Raw genomic sequence first — 24,161 nt, 5'->3', positions numbered from 1 at the left:
GTGGTGACTGTCACAGGGAATTGTCTACCTTAACTGCGTCCAGAGGTCATGTGTAGCTTGCACATATAGTAAGCAATTACATTTATAGAAGCCATGCAAGTAGCCTAAGGGACGTTTTACAATTTAGTCATTCAGCAGACGCTCTTATCCAGAGCAACTTACAGTTAGTGCATTCATCTTAAGATAGCTAGGTGGGACAACCACATAGAAAGCACATTTTTTCCCTTGATAACGTAGCTGTCAGTAGTCAGAGCTGGGGGGGGGGGGGGGGTCAAGTGCTAGTTAAGTGTATTTTTATTTATTTTTTGGAGGGGGGGGTGGTCGAGGTGAGGAGGATTATTTAAGATACTGCTTGAAGTAGGGTTTCAGACGTTTTCGATAGATGGGCAGGGAATCTGCTGTCCTAGCTTCAGGAGGAAGCTGGTTCCACCATTGGGGTGCCAGGACAAAGAACAGCATGAACTGAGCTGAGCCTGAAGATAGGGTTCTGTAAGTAAGCACCATGGTCTTGTAGTGGATGCGAGCTTCAACTAGAAGCCAGTGGAGTGTGCTGAGAAGCAGAGTGACATGAGAGAACTTGGGAAGGTTGAAAACCAGGCTGGCTGCAGCGTTCTGGATAAGTTGTAGGGGTTGGGATTTCAAAAGCAGGGAGCCCAGCCAACAGCGAGTTGCAGTAGTCCAGACGGGAGGACAAGTGCCTGGATAAGGTTGCTTCCTGTGAGGTAGGATCGTACTCTACGGATGTTGTAGAGCATGAACCTGCAGGAGCGGGTCACACTGCTTTGATGTTTGCAAAGAAACCGGTTTCTCAACATTATTTATCTCGGGAAATGAGAATGGGTTTGGGCGGAAAATGTCGGTAACCCGGTTCCCGCTATTAAACCCTACCATACATAAAGAAAAGTGCATCATTTCAATCTTATAAAACCAAGTCAATCTTTGCAAGTCAGATTGACACTCAACATTCACATAGAAGACAGAGCTTTGACAAGCTCCGCAAACTCTCTATAGGCACAAGGGTCTTCTGTTTCTACTGAACAGCCTTGACTACAGGTGAGGAAATGGTGATTTGTTGCATTGTGCACATCTCTCACTTCCCTAAGATCCTTCTTAGCAGAATGTTTACCCAGTGTGTGTGTGTGTGTGTGTGTGTGTGTGAGGGAGCGCACGAGAGAAAAGCACTGATAAAGGCCTTAGTGGGCCTCTTATGGGGCTTTTCCCACACTATACTGTCAATGTAAAAGAAAATAGCTTCCCCCTGTCTCTTTGAACAAATGTTTTACAGCTCAACAACAGTAAGGGTCTGGTTAACAAGGTTCTTGAAGTCCTATCTTACATGAGTTATTGTAAAGATAGATGTAAACAAAGACAATCTAATTAAAAGGAGAAGGTATGAGGCAGAAAACATGAGACAAATGTCTCTACAGCTGTTTTATGATATGAAAACAACCCTTGGCCAAAATTGGCATCTAAGAACCATGACAAAAAGGTAAGGGATAATCACTTGGAGAGATTCCCGGAAGCTTTGTAGCACTGACATAATCTTTCCTCCATTGCTTATATGATCTAATTTCAGTGCTACGAAGCTTTTGGGAAACAACCCTGATGTGTTTTTCTCGTAGATTCCTACCTAAACTTATCCAATAACAAAACAGATATTTTTTTCCCCGCGTTGACAAACGTTTTGCTACGGTGTGCCCTACTGAACGTGACTGATGTGGTTTCTACATAGTCCTCATCCTCACCCTTTTCAGATTCCTTCCACTGATGCCGTCCAGGTCCAGAAACATGTCTAGGTCACAGCCCAGCTTCCCGAAGCCGTTCACAGAGGAGCCAAAGGGTCGAATGGTGCATTCTGGGAAATATGCAGCAGCTATGTCCTTTAGAAGGGAGCAGACCAGGAAGCGCAGGCAGACGTTCTCTTCCGTCAGCTGGTACGTCTCTGTAAGGGAGGAGATTTGTTGGTCTATCTGAGATAAAGAAAGAGAGAACACCAAAACAGTGTGATTATTTGTGTGTTCAATATTAAGCCTAAAGCAAGGGTTATCTGGAGATCCTTGTTAACCAACAATAATATAGTTGAATATCTCGGAAACAATTAGCACAAAAGCTAACAATACCTATACGTTGTCCCTGAGACATATAGTACCAGTCAAAAATGTGGACGCCTACTCATTCTGGGTTTTTTTCCACTATTTTTCAAGGCAGAGTGGCTACTTTGAAGTACCTAAAATACATGTTGATTTGTTTAACACTTTTTTGGTTACTAAATGATTCCATATGTGTTACTTCATAGTTTTGATGTCTTCACTATTATTCTACAATGTAGAAAATAGTAAAGCTAAAGAAAAACCCTTGAATGAGTAGGTGTGTCCAAACTTTTGACTGGTACTGTATGTTACTATGCTAATCTTTACTCAGACAGACAACTTCAGTCGTTTAGCTAGTATTTAAAACCAGGCCATGTAGACCTACACTGTTTTCTTTGGACAGTCTCTGTATGAGGTCATTAATGTGTATGGTGGTCTGTGGTTGGCACTGAGGGGCGGACTGGCCATTGGACATGTCTACAGGACCAGTGTTTCTGAGCGAAAGCAGTCTGGACTTGAAAGGCACTGTAGCTTCATGGTTGATACTGGGGATGGCCGTCCCTTCGTGGAGTGATACGAGGCTCTCCTTGTTGGAAAACTCCACCACAGCATATGTACCCTGGAAGGCCAAACATGAGCAGTGACAGCACAGTCAGTTATCTTTGACAACCTTTTCAGCATGTTTTTTTATTTACGAGTGTTTATTTGTAGACTCATATCTTAGCACAACTGAAATACTTACATAGCTTTCATAAAAGAAACATTTGTTGATATCTCCATGTCTGGATAAATAGTTGAGGAACTTTTTCTCGTTGGTTTTGGCCGGGCAGCTGATAAGGACAGATCTCTCTGCCTGCTCTATCTTCTCCTCTTGGACTGTGTAAAAAGATTTGTTTCCATCCTTTGAGTCTAAAAAGCAAGAAAACAGACAGACATACTTTAGCAAGATGATATCATTGTCTTTGGTCTGAAAATTGCAACCCATGTCAAAATCTAGCCATCATATGATTCTAAAGACACGGCAAAAACAAAAGAGTCACATCATGGCAAGTTAATTTCTAACATTCATATACGCCAACTACCTTCAGGATGTTCAGGCCGGGGGAGTTTTATTAAAGAACCCTGACGCTCTGAATGTTAAAACGCACGGTTTTGGAAACATAAGGAATGCATCTTTCATATCAGCAATAAATCATTTTCAAAAAACAAAAAAAGGTTAGATTACTACACTATATTTATAGGGTTAAGGTTCCCACACAGCCATATGTCCATGTTACAGCGCTTGTTTACGGAAAACAGACGTTAGAAAGAGGAGTACCTGCGATAATTATACTGAACAAAAATATAAAACGCAACATGTAAATTGTTGGCCCTCATATTTCTTGAGGCGAAATAAAAGATCCCAGAAATGTTGCACAAAAATTGTATTTCGCTCAAATTTTGTGCACAAATTTGTTTACATCCCTGTTAGTGAGCATTTCTGCTTTGCCAAGATAATCCATCCACCTGACAGGTGTGGCATATCAAGAAGGTGATTAAACAGCATCATTACACAGGTGCTCCTTGTGCTGGGGACAATTAAAGGCCACTCACACAACACAATGACACAGATGTCTCAAGTTGAGGGAGCGTGCAATTGGCATGCTGACTGCAGGGAGGTCCACCAGAGCTGTTGCCAGAGAATTGAATATTAATTTCTCTACCATAAGCCGCCTCTCCAATGTCGTTTTAGAGAATTTGGCAGTACGTCCAACATGAATCCCAATTTCAACTGTACCAGGCAGATGGCAGACAGCGTGTATGACAACATGTGGGCGAGCGGTTTGCTGATGTAACGTTGTGAACAGAGTGCCCCATGGTGGTGGCGGTGTATTGATATGGGCAGGCATCATAAGCTACGGACAACGAACACAATTGTATTTTATCGGTGGTAATTTGAATGCAAAGAAATACTGTGAGGAGATCCTGAGGCCCATTGTCGTGCCATTCATCCGCCGCCATCACCTCATGTTTCAGCATGATAATGCATGGCCCATGTCACAAGGATCTGTACACAATTCCTGGAAGCTGAAAATGTCCCAGTTCTTCCATGGCCTACATACTCACCAGACATGTCACTCATTTAGCATGTTTGGGATGCTCTGGATCAGCGTGTACAACAACATGTTTCAGTTCCCGCCATTATCCAGCAACGTCGCACAGACATTGAAGAGGGGGACAACATTCCATAGGCCACAATCAACATCCTGATCAACTCTATGCGAAGGAGATATGTCGCGCTGCATAAGGCAGATGTTGGTCACACCAGATACTGAAAGGTTATCTGATCCACGCCCCTACCTCTAAAAAAAAAAAGTTAAAAAGCTATCTGTATTCCCAGTCAGGTAAAATCAATCCATAGATTAGGGCCTAATGAATTTATTTCAATTGACTGATTTTCTTATCAAGTCAAATTTTATTGATTGCACACACATATTTAGCACATTATTGCAGGTGTAGCAAAATGCTTGTGTTCCTAGCTTGTGTTCCAACAGTGCAGTTATATCTAACATTTCACAACAATACACACAAATCTAAAAGTAAAATAATAGAATTAAGAAATAAAGAAAAAATTAGGACGAGCAATGTTGGAGTCCGGAGTATAAATATATATGATATGGGATGTATAGACCTTGTGGACAGTAAGTAGATAGAATACGTAGTATATCTGTAGGATAGAATAGTATATGTATAGCAATAGTTGAATAGGATGGCCATGACTAGAATACAGTATGAGGTATATGAAATTAGTAAAACAATACGTAAACATTATTAAAGTGACCAGTGTTCCATGTCTATTTACATAGGGCAGCAGCCTCTAAGGTGCAAGGTTGAGTAACAGTGACTAAGTTCAGGGCAGGTTTACTGGGTGGAGATGTTTTTGTGGCCCCTACCTCATCAAAGTTACCCATCCCTGACCTAAACGGAAGACAGGCGGCACAAACAATTTGTCACTAAAAAAATACGGTCGGCTGCAACTGTTAAAATAGGTTAAAACATGCGGAGGGGAGGACGGCTCATAATAGCAGCTGGAACGGAGTAAATGGAATCAAACACCTGGAAACCATATTCAGACCACTTCCCTTTTTTCATATTTTGTTACGTTACAGCCTTAATCTGAAATGGACTAAATAAATTTTGTTCCTCATCAATCTACAAACAATACCCCATAATGACAAAGCAAAATAGGCTTTTAGACATTTTTGCAAACGTATTAAAAAAAATTAAATACCATATTTACATACAGTACCAGTCAAAAGTTGACACACCTACTCATTCAAGGATTTTTCTTTATTTTTACTATTTTCTACATTGTAGAATAATAGTGAAGACATCAACTATGAAATAACACATATGGAATCATGTAGCAATCAAAAAAGTGTTACATCTAAATATATTTTATATGGGATATTCTTCAAAGTAGCCACCCTTTGTCTTGACAGCTTTGCGCACTGTTGGCATTCTCTTAACCAGCTTCATGAGGTAGTCACCTGGAATGCATTTCAATTAACAGGTGTGCCTTACTAAAAGTTAATTTGTTGAATTTATTTCCTTCTTAATAAGTTTGAGTCAATCAGTTGTGTTTGACAAGGTAGGGGTGGTATAAAGAAGATAGGGCTATTTGGTAAAAGACCAAGTCCATATTATGGCAAAAACAGCTCAAATAAGCAAAGAGAAAAGACTGTCAATCATTACTTTAAGACATGAAGGTCAGTAAGTCCGGGAAAAAAAAGAACTTTGAAAGTGCAGTTGCAAAATCCATGAAGCGCTATGATGAATCTGGTTTTCATGAGGACAGCCACAGGAAAGGAAGACCCAGAGTTACCTCTGCTGCTCAAATAAATGCTAAACAGAGATCAAGTAACAAACACATCAACATAAACTGTTCATAGGAGACTGTGTGATTCAGGCCTTCATGGTCCAATTGCTGCAAAGAAACCACTAATAAAGGACACCAATAATAAGAAGAGACTTGCTTGGGCCAAGAAACACAAGCAACATTTTAGATTATTGGTTCTGAAAACCATGTCTTTGTGAGATGCAGAGTAGGTGAAAGGATGATCTCTGCATGCTGCATGTGTGGTTTCCACCGTGAAGTATGGAGGAGGAGGTTTGATGGTGTCGGGGTGCTTTACTGATGACACTGTCTGTAATTTATTTAGAATTCAAGGCACACTTAACCACCATGGTTACCACAGCATTCTGCAGCGATATGCCATCCCATCTGGTTTGTGCTTTGTGGGACGATTATTTGTTTTTCAACAGGAAAATGACCAAACACACCTCCAGCCTGTGTAAGGGCTATATAACCAAGGAGAGTGATGAATGTTGCATCAGATGACCTGGCCTCCACAATCACCAACCTCAACCCAATTGAGATGGTTTGGGATGAGTTGGTCCGCAGAGTGAAGGAAAAGCAGCCAACAAGTGCTCAGCATGTGTGTGAACTCCTTCAAGACTGTTGGAAAAGCATTCCAGGTGAAGCTGGTTGAGAGAATGCCAACAGTGTGCAAAGCTGTCAAGGCAAAGGGTGGCTACTTTGAAGAATCTGAAATATTAAAAATATATTTTGATTTGTTTAACACTATTTTGGTTACTACATGATTCCATGTGTTATTTCATTGTTTTGATGTCTACACTATTATTCTACAAAGTAGAAAATAGTACAAATAAACAAAAACACTTGAATGAGTAGGTGTGTCCACATTTTTGACTGGTACCATCAGTATTCAGATCCTCAAAATTGAGCTCAGGTGCATCCTGTTTCCAATGATCATCCTTGAGATGTTTCTACAACTTGATTGGAGTCCACCTGTGGTAAGTTCAATTGATTGGACATGATTTGGAAAGGCACACACCTGTCTATATAAGGTCCCACAGTTGACAGTGCCTGTCAGAGCAAAAACCAAGCCACGAGGTGGAAGGAATTGTCCGTAGAGCTCCGAGACAGGATTGTGTCGAGGCACAGATCTGAGGAAGGGTACCAAAACATTTCTGCAGCATTGAAGGTCCCCAAGAACCCAGTGGCCTCCATCATTCTTAAATGGAAGAAGTTTGGAACCACCAAATCTCTTCCTAGAGCTGGCCGCCCGGCGGGGAATGACCTTGGTCAGGGAGGTGACCAAGAACCTGATGGTCACTCTGACAGAGCTCCAGAGTTCCTATGTAGAGATGGGAGCACCTTCCAGAAGGACAACCATCTCTGCAGCACTCCACCAATCAGGCCTTTATGGTAGTGGCCAGACGGAAGCCACTCCTCAGGAAAAGGCACATGACAGCCCACTTGGAGTTTGTCAAAAGACACCTAAAGAACTCTGACAATGAGAAAGAAGATTCTTTGGTTTGATGAAACCAGGATTCAACTCTTTGGCCTGAATGCCAAGCATCATGTCTGGAGGAAACCTGGCACCATTCCTAAGGTGATGCATGGTGGTGGCAGCATCATGCTGTGGGGATATTTTTCAGTGACAGGGAAACTAGTCAGCATTGAGGGAAAGATGAAAGGAGCAAAGTACAGAGATCATTGATGAAAATCTGCTCAGGACCTCAGACTGGGGCAAGGTTCACCTTCCAACAGGACAACGACCCTAAGCACACAGCCAAGACAATGCAGGAGTGGCTTTGGACAAGTCTCTCAATGTCCCAGCCAGAGCCCAGACTTGAACCCAATGGAACATATCTGGAGACCTGAAAATAGCTGTGCAGTAACGCAGAGAAGAATGGTAGAAACTCCCCAAATACAGGTGTGCCAAGCTTGTAGCATCATACCCAAGAAGATGAGGCTGTAATCGCTGCCAAAGGTGCTTCAACAAAGTACTGAGTAAAGGGTCTGAATAATTATGTAAATTTGATGTATTTTTTTATACATTTGCCCCCCCAAAAAACTGTTTTTGCTTCATCATTATGGGGTATTGTGTGTAGATTGATGAAAAACACTATTTAATCAATTTTAGAATAAGGCTGTAACGTAACAAAATGTAATAAGTCAAGGGGTCCGAATACTCTCTGAATGCACTATTTGATGCCATTCCACTCCAGCCATTACCAGGAGCCCGTTCTCCCCAATTAAGGTGCCACCAACCTCCTGTGTTGTACAGTAAGTGTATATTGTGAAATTGTGATATGAAAGTAGAGGGCTTTATTTTCAAGAACAGTACTGCAATTGAGAATCTATTCACGTTCAGATAGATTATTTGGCTGCCAGAACCAATACGCCTCGAAACAGAACATGTAGCTTAGGTCCTTGGTTCAACGTTAGGCTTATTGGGCTAGAGACAATGGCTCTAGCTACATGACCTGATAAGTGGAAGGGAGCTTGTGCTGGAGATAAGCAGTTATCCATTGACACTCTTTGGAGAACTGGCAGCTCACTATAATTAATGGACATTTGTGACTCGTTTCAGGGAAACCAGGCATATGTCGCGGGTCACTACTTCACAGGAAAGCCATTTGAATGTAAACTTATTTTTTTTATTACCAAAATACATTTTTTGGCAGAAATGCCTTCTGGGAAAATGTGAACATTCATGTGCCCTAATAACAAACTTGTATGCCATCTGTAAATACGAATACAATTGTTAAATTACAAGCCTATTTGGTTAAGCCAGAGAAAAAGTCAGCAACCTTCCCACTAGCCATGATTAGCTGAGATAATGAGTGGGCTGGACATGTCAAGAGAGGAGTTCAGATTGGTCTGCCATATAGAATGCTTCTGTCTATTTGAGCTGGTCAGTCTGTGTTGGTAATCCTGGCGAACGCAGCTTTTTTTATGTATTGTGTAGTGGAGCTGCATAAGTGTTGCTCTCCACTTTCTGGAGGATCGAGTTTTGAAATCAGTGGAATTAGAGTAGGATAGCTAAAGAGAGAGAACACACGTCATCCGGATTGCATCTTCAAACTAAGGGAAACCATGGAATGGCATCCATGACAAGGAGACGCGTCCATCATGCAAAATGATGGATGATGTATGTAAGATAGTCGAGCTTGCCACATTTTCAGTTATTACACGTTTCTATTTTGCAAGAAAGTGATTTCATTTCAAGCCAAAGTGTACTGTTAGCTAGCTAACGTTAGCTGGCTGGCTCCTTAGCTAACGGTATGTGTATGATATTATTCGTATCCCAGAGCTGTTTGCTTGGCTAGTTAGAGCCTAATGTTAGCTAGCTAACATTGAACCTGGTTGGTTAGTTCCCATCAGATTCGTGCAGGGTAGTAACGACATGATTTGGCACTGTTCATGGTTGTTGTTTCACTAGCTAACGTTACGTGTATGATCTTACACATTGTTTACCTAGCTAGGTTCATTGTTTACCTAGCTAGCTACAAGTCTTAACAAAAGACTCCACTATGCAAGTAACCATTTTGGGTGCATTCGTAAATTCAGTTTGAGTATGCCAGAGTGCAGAATAACTGCTGAATTTACAAACGCACAACACCCATTGAATACAGCCAGTGTCAGTAAAAGTCGGCAAAAAAGCTTAATGAAATAGGCTGTTTTCATGTTATCCAGATGTAGGCTGGACACATGACATTTTTAACAATGCTTTTTTTCTGATAAAAACTAGTTCACTGCATCCGCCGTGGAGCCCAGTTTCATAATATTACCATATGTCCCAGCTGCTTGCCATAGTTTTGAAGTAATCGCAAAAAAACAGGCCTTATTTTAGGGCATTTTTCACCCTGCCAGTTCCTAATAGTTCTATTGAACACGGTGGCACCAACTCGCCTTCCGAATGTTCTATTCCCAGCGTATTGTTCTACGTCACAAAGCCTGCTTTGCTATTGTTGGCAATGAGACCTGCCCACGTTGTTTGTAGTTCAAATGTAAACAACAAATTAATCATGGAACTCTGAGGTCGTCCCATTGTTTCGTGTAGGGAAATATAGGTACGTCTATCTATTTAGGAAATATCTCGGTGTGTATATTTATATTTTTATATTTTATTGGACAGCATCTTAATCATGATAATCTCCTCTTTCTAATTATATAAGGGTGGGCAGTATTCCCTTGTCATCAAAAGCTAGCCACGAAATACATTTTGCCCTTGGAACGCTGAGCTCCTCATGCTCGTGTTCCAGCTTAACCAACGTTATTTTGCCATTTTTCAGCCTTGGGTGAACTTTGACTTGTAATATTGTCCAGTCTACCATAGGTAAACAAATCATCGGCAAGAGCGTCAAGGGGGCGCTCTGAACGACCCAGATCGAAACAAGATGGGTGGGAACGATGCTGAATGTCTGTAGACGAAGAAGAGCTCTTCACTAGATACCAAAACATTCAAAAGGCCATTTTCTCAAAAGTGAGATAACAAGTTTATCAACTTTCAAAGCAGAATTACTTAACCATTGCTCTTCAAAAATGATGATATACCATTTTGTAGCCCTGAGTCTCTACTCTATCCAATGTAAACAAATAAATAAAATGCAAATGTTGCTACATAAGACCTATTTGAGCCGGTCGGTCACATTTAGCTATGTAGCAACGTTAGCAATCTAACGTTACAAGTCATGTGGTTACAGCCATGTTGTGTGTGTGGTCGGTGGATGAGAAACCTACCAATTGTATATTTCTTATTGGGTGCATCGGTCTTCGTAGCAGCAGTACTAGTTCCGAACTTTCTTTGAAAACATGAATCTACTTTTTTAAAGCATTTAGAGAGGCTGCCCATATGCAACCTGCACACAGCAATGGAAGACGCCATCGCTGCACTGAGACTGCAGTGAAAGCGCATGCGTGTGCTGTATGTTCTATGGCATCCGAAACCTGCCAAAAATCAAAGCTCAATCAGCGTCAGACATGAGTTTTGCGTTTTTCCTATATTTGCAAGACCAAAGTGATCAATTGATTGAAACGAGTGTATGGTATGGGCACTGCAAATAGTCTCATGATGACACTTTTTTATCATGCTGTCACTATATAGTCAGTTCTCTCATATACTGTTTTTCTTGAACTTAAACAACAGGGAACATTGCGAAATATTTGTATCGAAGCAAGCACAGGCAGTATTGTTGGAGTAGTGAAAATACCGAACTATTCCATGGAATCTGATGAATCCGTTTGCCTACGGAAATCAAATATTACGGGGAAATCCAATAATATGAAAAGGAAAACGAAACTACAGAGGAATACACTAAGGTTACAAGACACCACTTTCGGCTTATGTTTTTATTTACACAATACCACCTAAACACAGAGACTGATAAGGACTTCCTCTTCTACTTCCTACATCGTGAGTGGGAACTACAGTCGGTAAACTCTACAGTGCGCGTTAGAGTTGACAGCAGTCGGACGCAAGAATGGAGTAGCGCATTCGGAGGGGATTTTACCCTGCGTTATTTATTACAAAGAATCAGGTAAGCACATCGTTATTACGCTATTTCAAACAAATAATGACCAGTTTATATTTGCTATTTGTTAGTGACTTTAGTTATGTTGAGTGTTCAGTGTTGGGAGGGCAATTGGTTGATGTAGTCTACACTCGAGTACATTCTTCTTCACTTAGCTATAACCTACAGCAGGGTCCCCAACTGGGCCGCGGGTGATTTTATTGGCCACCCAAGTTTTCTAAAAACATAAGACTGTAAAAACACGAGCAAATAATCTACAAGTGATTTTAATTTAAGAAATCTGTTCAAAGTATTCCCACGCATAATAGAGCGGTATGTGATTGTATACAAGGTTTGAAATGTTTTAGTTAGATATGTTTTAGTTAGATATTATATCTGTTTGTGCTTCTTGCGGTCAATTTGCAATCTATAAATTATGTCATTATTTTCCAGCTCATATTGGAATTTCAGTTGCCTAATGAATCATCACCGTTCCATTTCAGAACCCAGCAGAAGCTAGAATATTAAAATGGATTACAAATATGCCAATGCTGGAATAGAACTCCTGCTGGCTCACATGAACATAGAGGATATCATTGGCGCTGTTGAGAATCTCTATCACACCAAGGAGGAAGAGGCTGGGGCATTGTGTGAAGGTCTCTCTCAGGAGGAGATGGATGAGAACGAGGAGACTGTGGATGATTCGGGGGACGAAGTGACAGGAGGGACCCAGGGCACACAGCAGGGGAACGGTGGTGGTATGGTCAGGTACGGGACGGTGTCGGACTTGCTCTCCTTCGTCAACCTGATCTCTAACATGCAACCAGAGGCACTGCAGCACCAGCCTGAGGAGATGGGTGTGTTACTGAACAAGGTGAGACTTCAGGACATTAGTGTTTTTTATGTATCTGTCCCCACAAAGGTCTCATTAGATACTTTTGGTCATGTAGTGTACAGTGTGTGGACATCTCAATCCAAAATGTTGGAACATTGCTGCAGGGACTTGCTTCCTTTCAGCCACAAGAGCATTAATGAGGTTGGGCACTGGTGTTTGGCGATTAGGTCTGGCTCGCAGTCGGCGTTCCAATTCATCCCAAATGTGTTCAATGGGGTTGAGGTCAGGGCTCTGTGCAGGCCAGTCAAGTTCTTCTACACCGATCTCGACAAACCATTTCTGTATTGACTTCCGCTTTGTGCACGGGGGCATTGTCATGTTGAAACAGGAAAAGGCCTTCCCCAAACCGTTGCCACAAAGTTGGAAGCACAGAATTGTCTGGAGAATGTCATTGTATTCTGTAGCATTAAGATTGCCCTTCACTGGAACTAAGGGGCCTAGCCCGAACAATGAAAAACAACCCCAGACCATTATTCCTCCTCCACCAAACTTTACAGTTGGAACTATACATTCGGGCAGATATCGTTCTCCTGGCATCCGCCAAACCCAGATTAATCCATCGGACTGCCAGCTGGTGAAGCATGATTCATCACTCCAGAGAACGCATTTCCACTGCTCCAGAGTCCAATGGCTGCGAGCTTTACACCACTTCAGCCGACGCTTGGCATTGCGCATGGTGATCTTATTCTTGTGTGTGGTTGCTCGGCCATGGAAGCCCATTTCATGAAGCTCCCAACAGACAGTTCTTGTGCTGACGTTGCTTCCAGAGGCAGTTTGGAACTCGGTAGTGAGTGTCGCAACCAAGGACATACTATTTTTGCGCACTGCGCTTCAGCACTCGGCAGTCCCGTTCTGTGAGCTTGTGTGGCTGAGCAGTTGTTGCTCCTAGACGTTTCCACATCACAATAACAGCACTCACAGTTGACCGGGGAAGCTCTAGCAGGGGAGAAATCTGATGAACTGACTTATTGGAAAGGTGGCATCCTATGATGGTGCAACGTTGAAAGTCTCTGAGCTCTTCAGTAAGGCCATTCTACTGCCAATGTTTGTCTATTGAGATTGTGTGGCTGTGTGCCCGATTTTATACACCTGTCAGCAATGGGTGTAGGTGAAATAGCCGAATCCACTAATGTGATGGGGTGTCCACATACTTTTGTATATATAGTGTATCAAAGTTTATTTGTCATATGCAAAGGACAATGAAATCTTAGAAGTGGCATTGTGTGTGTATAAGTGTGATTGAAACTGTCTGTCCCTTTGTCTGTTAGTCAATCAGTCTGTCTGTTTGTCTGCGTGTATGTATGTGGTCAAGTATAGACAATCTGTCTGTAGTGTTATTTAAAGCCTTTACTGGTTCAGCAGCACCTTTCACACCGTTTTTCACTACTTCTGTGCAGAAACACATGGTGCTGAAGAAGGGACGCTATCGCATCGATTTGGATGTACTTCTGTTTCCATGGATGTGGACCTACAAGACTCCAGGCTCCGGCGGCCATGTTCCAAAGGGCTCATTTGGGAAAGTCCACTTGGCCCAGGATACCGTTACCAGGAAGCGAATGGCATGCAAACTGGTGAGTCAATGAGTCCGTGTGCAGGAATGTCTGGCATGTTTGCAGAGTGGATTTCTCGAAACTGCCGCTGGCCGGTCTATGTGCCAAGATTGATTTCTGGCAGGAAGTTTTGTTTTCAAAGCAAAAGAAACTCATTTGTTAGGCCAATATAAAAGCAGAATGTCACATGTGAAGTCCGTCAGGTCTTTGCACCCAAAAACTTTGAAACCTGCAACAGAACATCTAGAAAGAGGAACACTATATACTGTAGAAAGAGAAAAATATTTATCTGCGACATCGCAAAAGCCAGTATTGCAGATAGAAACTGAAAGTATTTGTCTGGTTACCCCACAGGAAACCCCCCACGCTAGTCTATCGCAGGGCCAACCCCCAATCTATATATGAGTGTCAAGCAGAGACGCATCGGGTCCCATTTTTACAGTCTTTGGTATGACCCGGCCAAGGTTTGAACTTCCAACATTCCAATCTGAGGCAGGCACTCTAATCACAATGGCACTTCACCTGGGGTAGAAGAGAATATGCCATTGATATTATTTCTGCCCACAAATAGTTACACACGATGGGAGTGGCTTCCTGGTCTGGCTATTCCATAGTCAGTGGAATGTTTACATACTAAAGACTTTGTAGATACTTTGCATAATAGACATACTTTACTGTACATGTCTAAATCTCTTTTTAAATATAATGTCTATAGAATGTTCTTTATGCCTTAATGGTTATATTCATGCTACCAGATCCCCATGGAGCATTTCAAACCAGCTGATGTGGAGATCCAGGCCCGGTTCCGTCACGAGAACATTGCAGAGCTCTACGGTGCTCTCCTCTGGGACCAGAACATCCATCTGTTCATGGAGGCCGGCGAGGGAGGCTCGGTTCTGGAGAAACTGGACAGCTGTGGACCCATGAGGGAGTTTGAGATCATCTGGGTCACCCAGCAGGTCCTCAGGGGCCTGGAGTATCTGCACGCTCACAATGTCATCCACCACGACATCAAACGTGAGTGGAAAGTGCCCAAAACAAACGTTAAAAAATGCACATCAGTACACTCAATTTAGTAAGCATTAGAGTTAGAGCAAGTTATAGGCCTGTAGCCTCTGCTTTTACCACAGTTTAGAAACTCAGTTTTTCTCAAATTCTAGCCCCAAATACATCAAAAATGGAACCCAGGTATGTGTCCAAAACACATGCACACTAGTAGTATATGTGTGGCCTCCACTGGGCCCAAGCTGGTTAAATCAATGTTTCAACATAATTTGTCAGTATATTATGACATGGAATCTATGTAGAAAATACATTGGATTTCAAAAAAGTTGTTTTGAGGGTAACATTTCATCCACAGGATTATGCCATCACGGTAAACAATTTTCAACAGAGACAAACCTTGTATAAAATATGTTGAATTTGTACCTTTGAAACAACGTCAGATCTTCAATGTAATATCCACTATAAGAAAAAACTGTAGGCTGGGCTGCACCTCCTACTGGGGAGTCAATCTATCTACAGCAATTTTTCTTCTGTCTCCCATCCAGGGTTTTAACCAAGCCCAGCTTAGCTTTGATATTTGTCACTGACTATTACCAATGTGCTACTGTGAGAATTATTGTGGAGAAATCTACACTTAATAGATTCACTGGCGCTATCAAATTAATTCCAAACATTAGGTTCAACAGAGCAAATGAAATGTAACCATACTTTATGAATCAGATATTCTCAATTATGCTATTTAGGCCTATATAGCATTTGAGCGGTCATCAACAGCTATTGTTTAAATTCAGCCCTTGTAGGCCTAGGATTTCAAATGGAATATACAAGGTAATAATATATGTTGGATTCACGTCTCCATCTCAACCAAAAATAGAAGTTAAAGAATTTAAAGTTTGATTTTATTTAGTCCTATTCTTTTACCTCGATTTTTGGTCAAAATTGAGACGTAAATCTGACATGTCAATTATTAATTTGTAGACAAACTGGAATTAAAGCAAGACTCATTGGCAAAGATGGAGCTATCTCCTTCAAAGGTTTATATTTGGTTGCGTTGACAACCAAACACTATTCAATATCACTTTTCCAATACAGTAAATGGCCTATTAACTGTCGACAAGTTAACAAATGAAATGTTGGATTCACGTCTCCAGCTCAACTAAAAGTTAAAGAATAGGATTAAGCCAGTGGATCAGAGGGAACTATCCAAGCAGTAGAATGGTGTTTGATTGCATTGTCAACCAAACACAATTCAATATTACTTTTGTAAGATAGTCTTAACTTTAGGCTATTTACTATCTTACAAACTAATGTAACATTCAACTTTAAAATGAGTAACACATCCATGGCCACATTTTGAAGTTACTGTAACAAATTTATTTTTATATAATCGTGGAAAGCGTGCATGTTCAGGGTTGAAGGTCTTTGGAAATCTAAACAATTGCTGTAATAATCTGCACAGATTCTCAAATGGCATTGTTCACTTGCACCATGTACTTTAATGTAATTTCAACTAACTGCAATCCAGTTAATTTGTTTGTGCTATTAGATGAAGCAGTGATGACACATTAAGTTGTTTTATAAACAAAATATCTGACATTGTAGTCCCATTTGAACTTTGGTGTGCTTTTAAATGGTTGAAAGTGCAGTTTAGGTGACAACTAAACCAAAAACCAGACATTGATTTCCTATTGGAATTTGGTTGTGCTTTTACATGGTTGAAAGCATAATGATAACATATTGGGAAAATAGGTTGAAATCTCACTGATCAACGTATGTAACCAATATTGCCCAATGCTGCACATTGAAATGACATGGTGTGCCCAGTGGGCTGTGACTGTCATTATCCACTTTATGTGAAATGTAACCAAGATAGGAAAGGACTTTAGAGTGAACTGTACCTTGAACCAACGGCTTCATAGGAAACTTAACCAACTAAAGAAACCACGTGAACCTTGTAAGAAGGCAGGATGAAGCTGTGGTGTTGCTGACGGTGTTCAGGTCACACAGGTAGCTAACGGGTTTATAGGTGCTGTCCCAAATGGCACCCTATCCCCTATTTAGTGCACTACCTTTAACATGGTCAAAAGTAGTGCACTATATAGGGAGCCATTTGGGACAACCCCCAGTATCTGCTTAGCTAGCTACTGAAGTTGCTGAAACACAGGATTTTAGAGCAAGATAGATTAGATAGCAAGGCTAGGGCTGCAGGCAGGTGGCAGTGAGCTAACAGTCTCTTGTGACAGACTGCTACCATAATTGGAGTAGTGCAGCGCTGTCCATCGCACGTGAGATTTGCTTCCAAGATTGTAGTGAGCTAAAGTCAATCACAACACAGCAACACAGCTACAGCTAACATCAGTCAAAACTGTTGATAAATGCATTTTTATTTAACCTTAATTTAACCATGAAAAGACCCTTGAGGTTAGAAACCCCTTTTTCGAGGGGGACCTGGCAAGAGGTCAGCAGGAAGTAGTCGGCGTGTACATACGACACGAGCACAATACTGTCAATTAAAAACAATTACAATGGTCAGCAACATTTTCCTCTATCAGAGCTTTAAACTCAGCAAGCGATACCCTCTCCTCCAGTAAATGTATTGTATTAACGTTAACTTTATAATGTGGGGTGTTCCCTAGTAAAAGTAACCCCTATAGATGGTATAAATGTGTTGCAATGAACTTTAAACAAAGACCTGTGGGCCAGTCTATCATTCAGTCAGTCAATCAGGGCTTGGCTAAAGACTAAATGCACTATATGTAGCATCTGGAAATTCCAGTCAGACCCTCCCTCCTTCCCTTCAGCAAGGTTAACTGTAGGGCTGCTTAGAAGAAAGCAGTGAGTTATGACTTTCTGACGTGGCACTGTGGTCTTGTGCTCTTCCTGTCCTCCAGTCAAAGGCTACATCCCAAATGGCACCCTGTTCCCTATGAAGTACCCTATTCCCTATGTAGTGCCCATAGGACTTTGGTCAAAAGTAGTGCACTATATTAGGAATAGGGTGCTATTTGGGACACACAGAAATATGTAATGTCAGGGGGGCAAGGAGGGAGAGGAGGTTTGGGAAAAGCCTGCTTATTAATTATAACTGTCAAATTCTGTGCCAACCCTGAAAGATGTTTGTTTGACTTCAGTAATGACTTTTAAACGCTTTAGTTCCCTTTTTCTTTAAGCTCAGTCAAAAGCCATTCAGAGACTCAACATGCCTCAGCATGTTCCTTGTGAACTTTAATTTTACATCAGTGTAAATGTTGATACTTCTCATTTTCTTAAATGTACATACAGTTCCTATCACATATACTGTATGTCAAGAGCAATTGTAGCAAATTATAGAAGAAATATTGACCTCGTGACAAACATTTAACAGAGTAGCAAGTTAGCACACACTGTATTAGGCTCTGAGATTATACTGTATCTTGCAGCACATATTCTTTAGCTTTGACATGGCTGAACTGCACAGCTTTTTTGGTGAATCTCACTCACTCCCCCTCCCTCCCCCTTTTCTCTATTCAGCCAGCAACATCGTTCTGATGTCAGACAAAGCGGTGCTGGTGGACTTTGGCCTGACGGTACAGATGACAGAGGAGTTGTACACCCCTAGGGACCTGCGCGGCACAGAGGTAAGTGACTCTGCTGTCTGCTCTCTTCAACACCATCAGGCCTATGACATAACAACAAAAGACACTCTCAGGCCTATGACATAACAACACAAGACACTCTCAGGCCAATGACATAACAACACAAGACACTCTCAGGCCTATGACATAACAACACAAGACACTCTCAGGCCTATGACATAACAACACAAGACACTCTCAGGCCTATGACATAACAACACAAGACACAATCAGGCCTATGACAGAACAACACAAGACACTCTCAGGCCTATGACATAACAACACAAGACACTCTCAGGCCTATGACATAACAACACAAGACACTCTCAGGCCTATGACATAACAACACAAGACACTCTCAGGCCTATGACATGACCTACAGGGTCAATTAATTTTCAATTCAGTCAATTCATTTTTTGGGGGGGGGATTTGGAATTTCAGTTTACTTCCTGGTGACCTATGACATGACAACAACAAGAGCAACTTCTTACTTCGTGAGAAGTTCAATAAGTGTGTTTACTGGAAGGTAAAGCAGCAGTTTTCCGTTCAAGATTGAGATCAAGCGATGCCTCAGGGCACTCTGAAAATGATTTAGTTAGTAGATGTGTTAGTGTTTGTCTCACAGTGTCCCATATTAACGGAAAAGGTGCAGGGGAACCACATCAAACACGAAGAGATATTGTATAGGTTTATAGGTGGACTATAGGTTTTTGTGTGCAATGCACAGGCTTCAGAGTTGTCTCAAATGGACATTGTTTATCAGTAATAATACAGTAGGTTGAAAGCCTTTGAACACTAGCATTTTCAGATTCCAATTTACATCCTTATTCACAGTTGGGAAAATCTTGGAGGAGGCATTCACTCTGTTCTTTCTCACGACCCTCTCTCTGCTCATCGTCCTCTTCCTAATCCTCTCCTCAACCCTCTCCTCCCCTCTGTGGTGACCTATACCCCTGGTGGCTGAGTGGGAAAGTCCCAGGGCAGAGAGACAGACACCCAGCATTAATAACAGGGAGGGAGACAGCTAGCCAACAGAGTGGAGGTGCTGAGACTAGGCTGACATTAGCTAACATGGGGGCAGGCTGGAAATTCCAGTTGGGAGATGGACTCTGGTCTGATGTTTACTGTTTCACATTTCACAGACCGTACACAGTGCAGTTCAGAGCCTAACACCAGCCCAGCTGCTCTTAGGGTTCCTGTATTAATACAGTCATAGAGACACTGTATTATTCATTTTATAACTGTTATGATTATCACTGGCAACATGACTACATAAAAATTACATTTGATGAAGAAAAATATTGGGTACTGTCCAAACACTTATTTTCTTCTTCTACAATTGACATTATGCCATTGACCCTGTGAGTAACCATTGACCCTGTGAGTAACTGTTGTCTTGTGTTTTTCTTCCTCAGATGTATATGAGCCCGGAGGTGGTTCTGTGTCGAGGACACAACACCAAGACGGATATCTACAGTCTGGGCACCACCATTATCCACATGCAAACTGGCAGCCCGCCCTGGGTCAGGAGATACCCACGCAGGTCCTACCCATCCTACCTCTACATAGTAAGTGCCACTCTCCCTATCTCCCTCTCTACCCATCCTACCTCTACATAGTAAGCATCTCCTGATAGTAAAAAACAACAACTATTAGATGATTTATACACTTCCAATAAATGCACAAATATATGAAGTAGTGTAGCAGAAGTTGTTTCTGCATAGTCACTCCACTAAGTAATGGGACAATGGAAAGTGGATGGATGAACTGTATAGATGAGTGAATGGTGAACATACAGGCCTTCCTCTTGCTACACTGACAGGGCTGAAGGAGGGGAAACCCCCACTTGTAGCCAGTCTTTGAAACAGACAGATTTTTTCATCACCCGGTTTAGATTTCCACGGCATAGGCCTAGATTCTTGCAAGATCATTTCTCAAACATCATGTGATCCCTTAACGTGACTGTGTGTGTCCCAAATGGCACCCTATTCCCTGTATGGAGCACAACTTCTGACCAGAGCCTTAGGGGCCCTGGTCAAAAGTAGTGCACTATATTGGGAATAAGTTGCCATTTGGGATGCTGCCTCTGTCTCTGGCACATTATCAGCATACTCCTTTAGGCTCAGTACAATAGTTCTGTTTTGCTTTCAACAGTGTTTTTCATTATCACATTCCTGATTTGAAGAGGTCCTGTTTCTCTTTTTGGATTGGCTGCAGTTCCCGAACCTGACTTTCTGTTGCTAAAAATACTGAGATTTCTGCTTATGCGGGATCCAATAGCCTATGTCCTTTCAGCTGCTGCTCAGTGTGCAGTCACTCCATGACTCCGCTGCCGCCTGTACACAAAACAGTTTGAACAATGTAGTTATTTGTCTGTTTGTGTATTAGGCTATTGCAAACATAAGCACGACACAAACAGGTTGTTTAGCAATTCGATTTTATTCCAGGATTCACGATTTCTGGAAGACCAGGGAATTTATTGAAAGTTCAAGGAATTTTGCAACCCTACTTGTACATCAAACTTGTTTTACACTCGGGAAGTTGTGCCCAGAGATCGCATGAGTTGCAGGATAGCTTTGAGTCTCACCTAGCCATCACTATGACTAAAAAGACAAGGAATGATTATAGTGATGGTGGCTAGGTCTCGCCTAACCTGACATCGCATTCTCACATTCCATAGAAGACTGGTATGTGAAACTGTTGCATCAGACCTAGTTGGGTTGTTTTCTTTAAAAGAGCAGTGTTGGGTTGTCAATGCTGGGTTATTGAGAAATTACCCAGCGGGTCAGATCCAAGACTGGAGGTGCAGTTTAGTTGTTTTTAACCCAGCATTTTTTTTAGAGTGTAGAACTATAAGAATAGCTGTGAAACCCTAATTATAGGATCTATATGGTTCTTCCACAGAAGTAGAATGGCTTTACTACAATTCTAATTCTATGGCTCCCCTCAGATCCACAAGCAGGCCCCTCCCCTGGAGGACATAGCAGAGGACTGCAGCAGTGCCATGAGGTCCTTCCTGGAGCGAGCCCTGGAGAGGAACCCTGCCCAGCGCAGCTCTGCAGCCGAGCTCCTGAGGGACGAGGCCATCAACCCTCCCAGGGAGGAGCAGCCACGCTGCTGGAGCCTGGACTCAGCCCTGGTGGAGGCCTCCCACCCTCTGAGGCAGCACAGCCAGCAGCCTGACACCACACAGGGTAGGGACCTCTATATATATCTTCCTGTTCTTTATCATCGTACTTCCCTAAAATATACTTTGTTCCTCATATTCCCTACAGAGGTAGACAGGGACTTCAAATGTTAACTGTGCTGTGGTAAAATGCCTACGCACTTCCTCAAGCGACACATAACACTAACATTTGTATGAAACTTCATGAGAGCATATGTTACCAATAACATACAATTCCCTTTTTTTGCAGAATCGTCTCTGTACTCTGAGCCTGAGGACTCTGCCCACCTGAGGAGGAAGGGATCACTGTACATCGACCTGGGGGCAATGACTGGGTACTATAATCTAGTAAGAGGCCCCCCTGCTACAGAGTATGGTTAACCCTGAGCGTAACCCAAAGACACATTTAGTAAGACCTCTGACAGAAATTGGTCTGGTAAAGCTATAACTGTAACCTTTAACCTTAGCCTGGTGCTAAGATAATGACTTTATTATCCCCATGGGAACATTTTGGTACGGGTGAACTGATAGGTCAGAGACTCTCAGGAAGTTGAGTTTGGAACTCATGAAGACTCAATGGTGAATGTGTGTCTGATATGTTTTGAAAGAGTCACCAGAAGGACAGAGGGTTGGGTAGAGCAGGTGAAATGGACGCTGTAGCTATCTTAGTTTGCCATCTCTCAAGAGTGCCGAGCCTCATTGGTTAGATGAGATGTGATATTCAGTAACTCTGGGTTTCATTGGTTAACAGTGGAATCAGCGACATCTTGTGATGTGCTATGGAGATACATGATATATTAGCATGTTTTACAAGTTTGTTTCTTGCTCTCTTAAAAATAAAGGTGCAAGTTGGAACCAAATCAGATTCTCGAGAGCGATGCCATAGGGGAACCATGTTAGGATCTCTGAAGAACCATAAATGGGATGGTTCTTTGAACAACCATACCAAACCGGTGTAGGGTTTTAAGCCTTATTTGCATATTTCCCAGGGTGCCTTTCGAGTGAATATTAGAGTTAAAAGTACTACCCATGACTGTTTGCTAGTGATAAAGACATGATTGTTGCATTCATTCATTTTCAGTCGTGTGGCTTCACCAAGAGAAATCCTAAGTGGATGTTGTCATTAAAATCAAATTATTTAAAACAAAAGATATTTCATAAGGCCTTTTTTGAGTGCCTAGTTGTGGCCTGAAACTCATAGTTTACAGGCCACAATATGCTGGCTTTATAAGTGATGTGTAATTCCTATTGGAATCCAGCCAGACTGGGGATATTAAATGTTTGACATTTTTTATTCACCCACAACCTGCCTTCAAAATGACTGCCAGGGTTGGGGAGACTAAGATACTCATATCTTAATCATCTAAACTGGAACAACCATTTCAGCAACGGGTGCAATAAGTCAAGTAACAGATTGGATTTGTTTACAAAAATGTATGTTATTTATATTTGAGTAGCATAAGATTTATGAATCAATCAATGTGCATGCAAAAACATTTTAAAAACTATGTACTAGGGCCTGCTGGGAAATATGATAATAATGGGCGTGGTTTTGGTTCAACTCTGGTTATTAACACCAACAATGGGGTTCTTTTACACTACTGAGTGTTCATTTACCTCTACAGTGTTAATTTAACTTGAATCAACACTAGAAATGTTACACTGAAAAATCAACACTAGTTAACAGTGGCCAATTTACTGTCTGCTATGAAAGGGACACATCTGCAGGCTTCAATACAATTCAAAAACCTTTTAGAATTCTGAAGAACCATCACGTTAAGAACCCCACATTTAACTCAAAGGTTCTTTATTGAGAAAGAGTTCCCCAAGGAACCTTCAGAGTTTAGGAAGAACCATTTAAAAACATTTATTTCTTTTCAGCGTAAAGAAATGTCTGCATGTGTCTTATGATTGAGACATTCTGTGTGTCAATATGATTTCTGACAATGAATTTGCGGTTTGTACAAACCATATTGTCTGAAGTTCTTAATGAACTTTTTGTTTGTTCCTGTGGAATCTGAATATTATATTTTGAGTACTTGCTATGCAAGTTACACCGTGTAGTACATGTGTAATCAATGATCTTTTACATCTATTTTACCTGTTGGGTTTGTGGTTTTCTAATGAGAAATGTCTATAGCATTTTGTAAATTGACTTCAGTCTCTTACACGGTATTTTGTCTCAATATGAAGTTGAATTACTGAATAACATGTCATATAATTCATCTGAATAAAATGAAAAAGTCAACACCTGTGTTTTTGTCATGTTAATGGTTGAATAACTAGATAAAATGGAAGGGGGGCATCATATTGAAGGTATCTGTTTCTATGGTGAGTGAGTGGGAGATTTTCATTTCTGGTCAGCTTCCACTCTGTGTGATCATGTCACAGCGCAGGCAGTCAGCTCATACACACAAACACCTGTAGTTACTAGTTCCTACTCTAAAATGTTTTTGAAGAATTGCAAATTGTTAT

At 41.6% G+C, this 24,161-nt stretch overlaps 2 protein-coding genes across 3 annotated transcripts in view; one reads left to right on the top strand and one right to left on the bottom strand.

Annotated features, from left to right (window-relative positions):
- mtpap (mitochondrial poly(A) polymerase) overlaps positions 1-10,869 on the bottom strand; it is a 28,377-nt gene extending 17,508 nt beyond the window's left edge. Inside the window, exons 1-4 of the mRNA XM_029699458.1 lie at positions 10,687-10,869; positions 2,833-2,999; positions 2,476-2,709; positions 1,746-1,970 (exon numbers count right to left, since the gene is read on the bottom strand). Coding sequence (XP_029555318.1) covers positions 1,746-1,970; positions 2,476-2,709; positions 2,833-2,999; positions 10,687-10,861 — 801 coding nt within the window. The 5' untranslated portion in view covers positions 10,862-10,869. The remainder of the gene's footprint in view (positions 1-1,745; positions 1,971-2,475; positions 2,710-2,832; positions 3,000-10,686) is intronic.
- A 118-nt stretch (positions 10,870-10,987) lies between these two features.
- LOC115153850 (mitogen-activated protein kinase kinase kinase 8) lies at positions 10,988-23,934 on the top strand. Of its 2 annotated transcripts, none has more exons than XM_029699479.1 (8): positions 10,988-11,483; positions 11,910-12,330; positions 13,749-13,922; positions 14,657-14,918; positions 18,417-18,523; positions 19,936-20,088; positions 21,471-21,714; positions 21,937-23,934. In XM_029699479.1, exons 2-8 carry the CDS (start codon positions 11,986-11,988, stop codon positions 22,065-22,067), a joined length of 1,416 nt encoding a protein of 471 aa, XP_029555339.1. In that variant the 5' UTR covers positions 10,988-11,483; positions 11,910-11,985; the 3' UTR covers positions 22,068-23,934. The 2 variants fall into 2 exon arrangements, with proteins under 2 accessions (XP_029555339.1, XP_029555330.1); XM_029699470.1 differs by having other exon boundaries at positions 10,989-11,483; positions 11,960-12,330.
- The last annotated feature ends 227 nt before the right edge of the window (positions 23,935-24,161 follow it).

The sequence above is a fragment of the Salmo trutta genome, chromosome 2 (genome assembly GCF_901001165.1).
Source record: "Salmo trutta chromosome 2, fSalTru1.1, whole genome shotgun sequence".
Classification (NCBI taxonomy): domain Eukaryota; kingdom Metazoa; phylum Chordata; class Actinopteri; order Salmoniformes; family Salmonidae; genus Salmo; species Salmo trutta.
Note: the sequence above shows the minus strand (reverse complement) of the source record. Positions and strands in the feature narration are given on the sequence as shown.

What these genes read in the sequence shown, in the direction of transcription:
- LOC115153850 (XM_029699479.1), top strand. Translation starts at nt 11,986, where the DNA reads ATGGATTACAAATATGCCAATGCTGGAATAGAACTCCTGCTGGCTCAC. An exon ending in TGGGTGTGTTACTGAACAAG is followed by an intron (nt 12,331 to 13,748) that starts GTGAGACTTCAG and finishes ACTTCTGTGCAG; the next exon opens with AAACACATGGTGCTGAAGAA. An exon ending in CATCCACCACGACATCAAAC is followed by an intron (nt 14,919 to 18,416) that starts GTGAGTGGAAAG and finishes TTCTCTATTCAG; the next exon opens with CCAGCAACATCGTTCTGATG.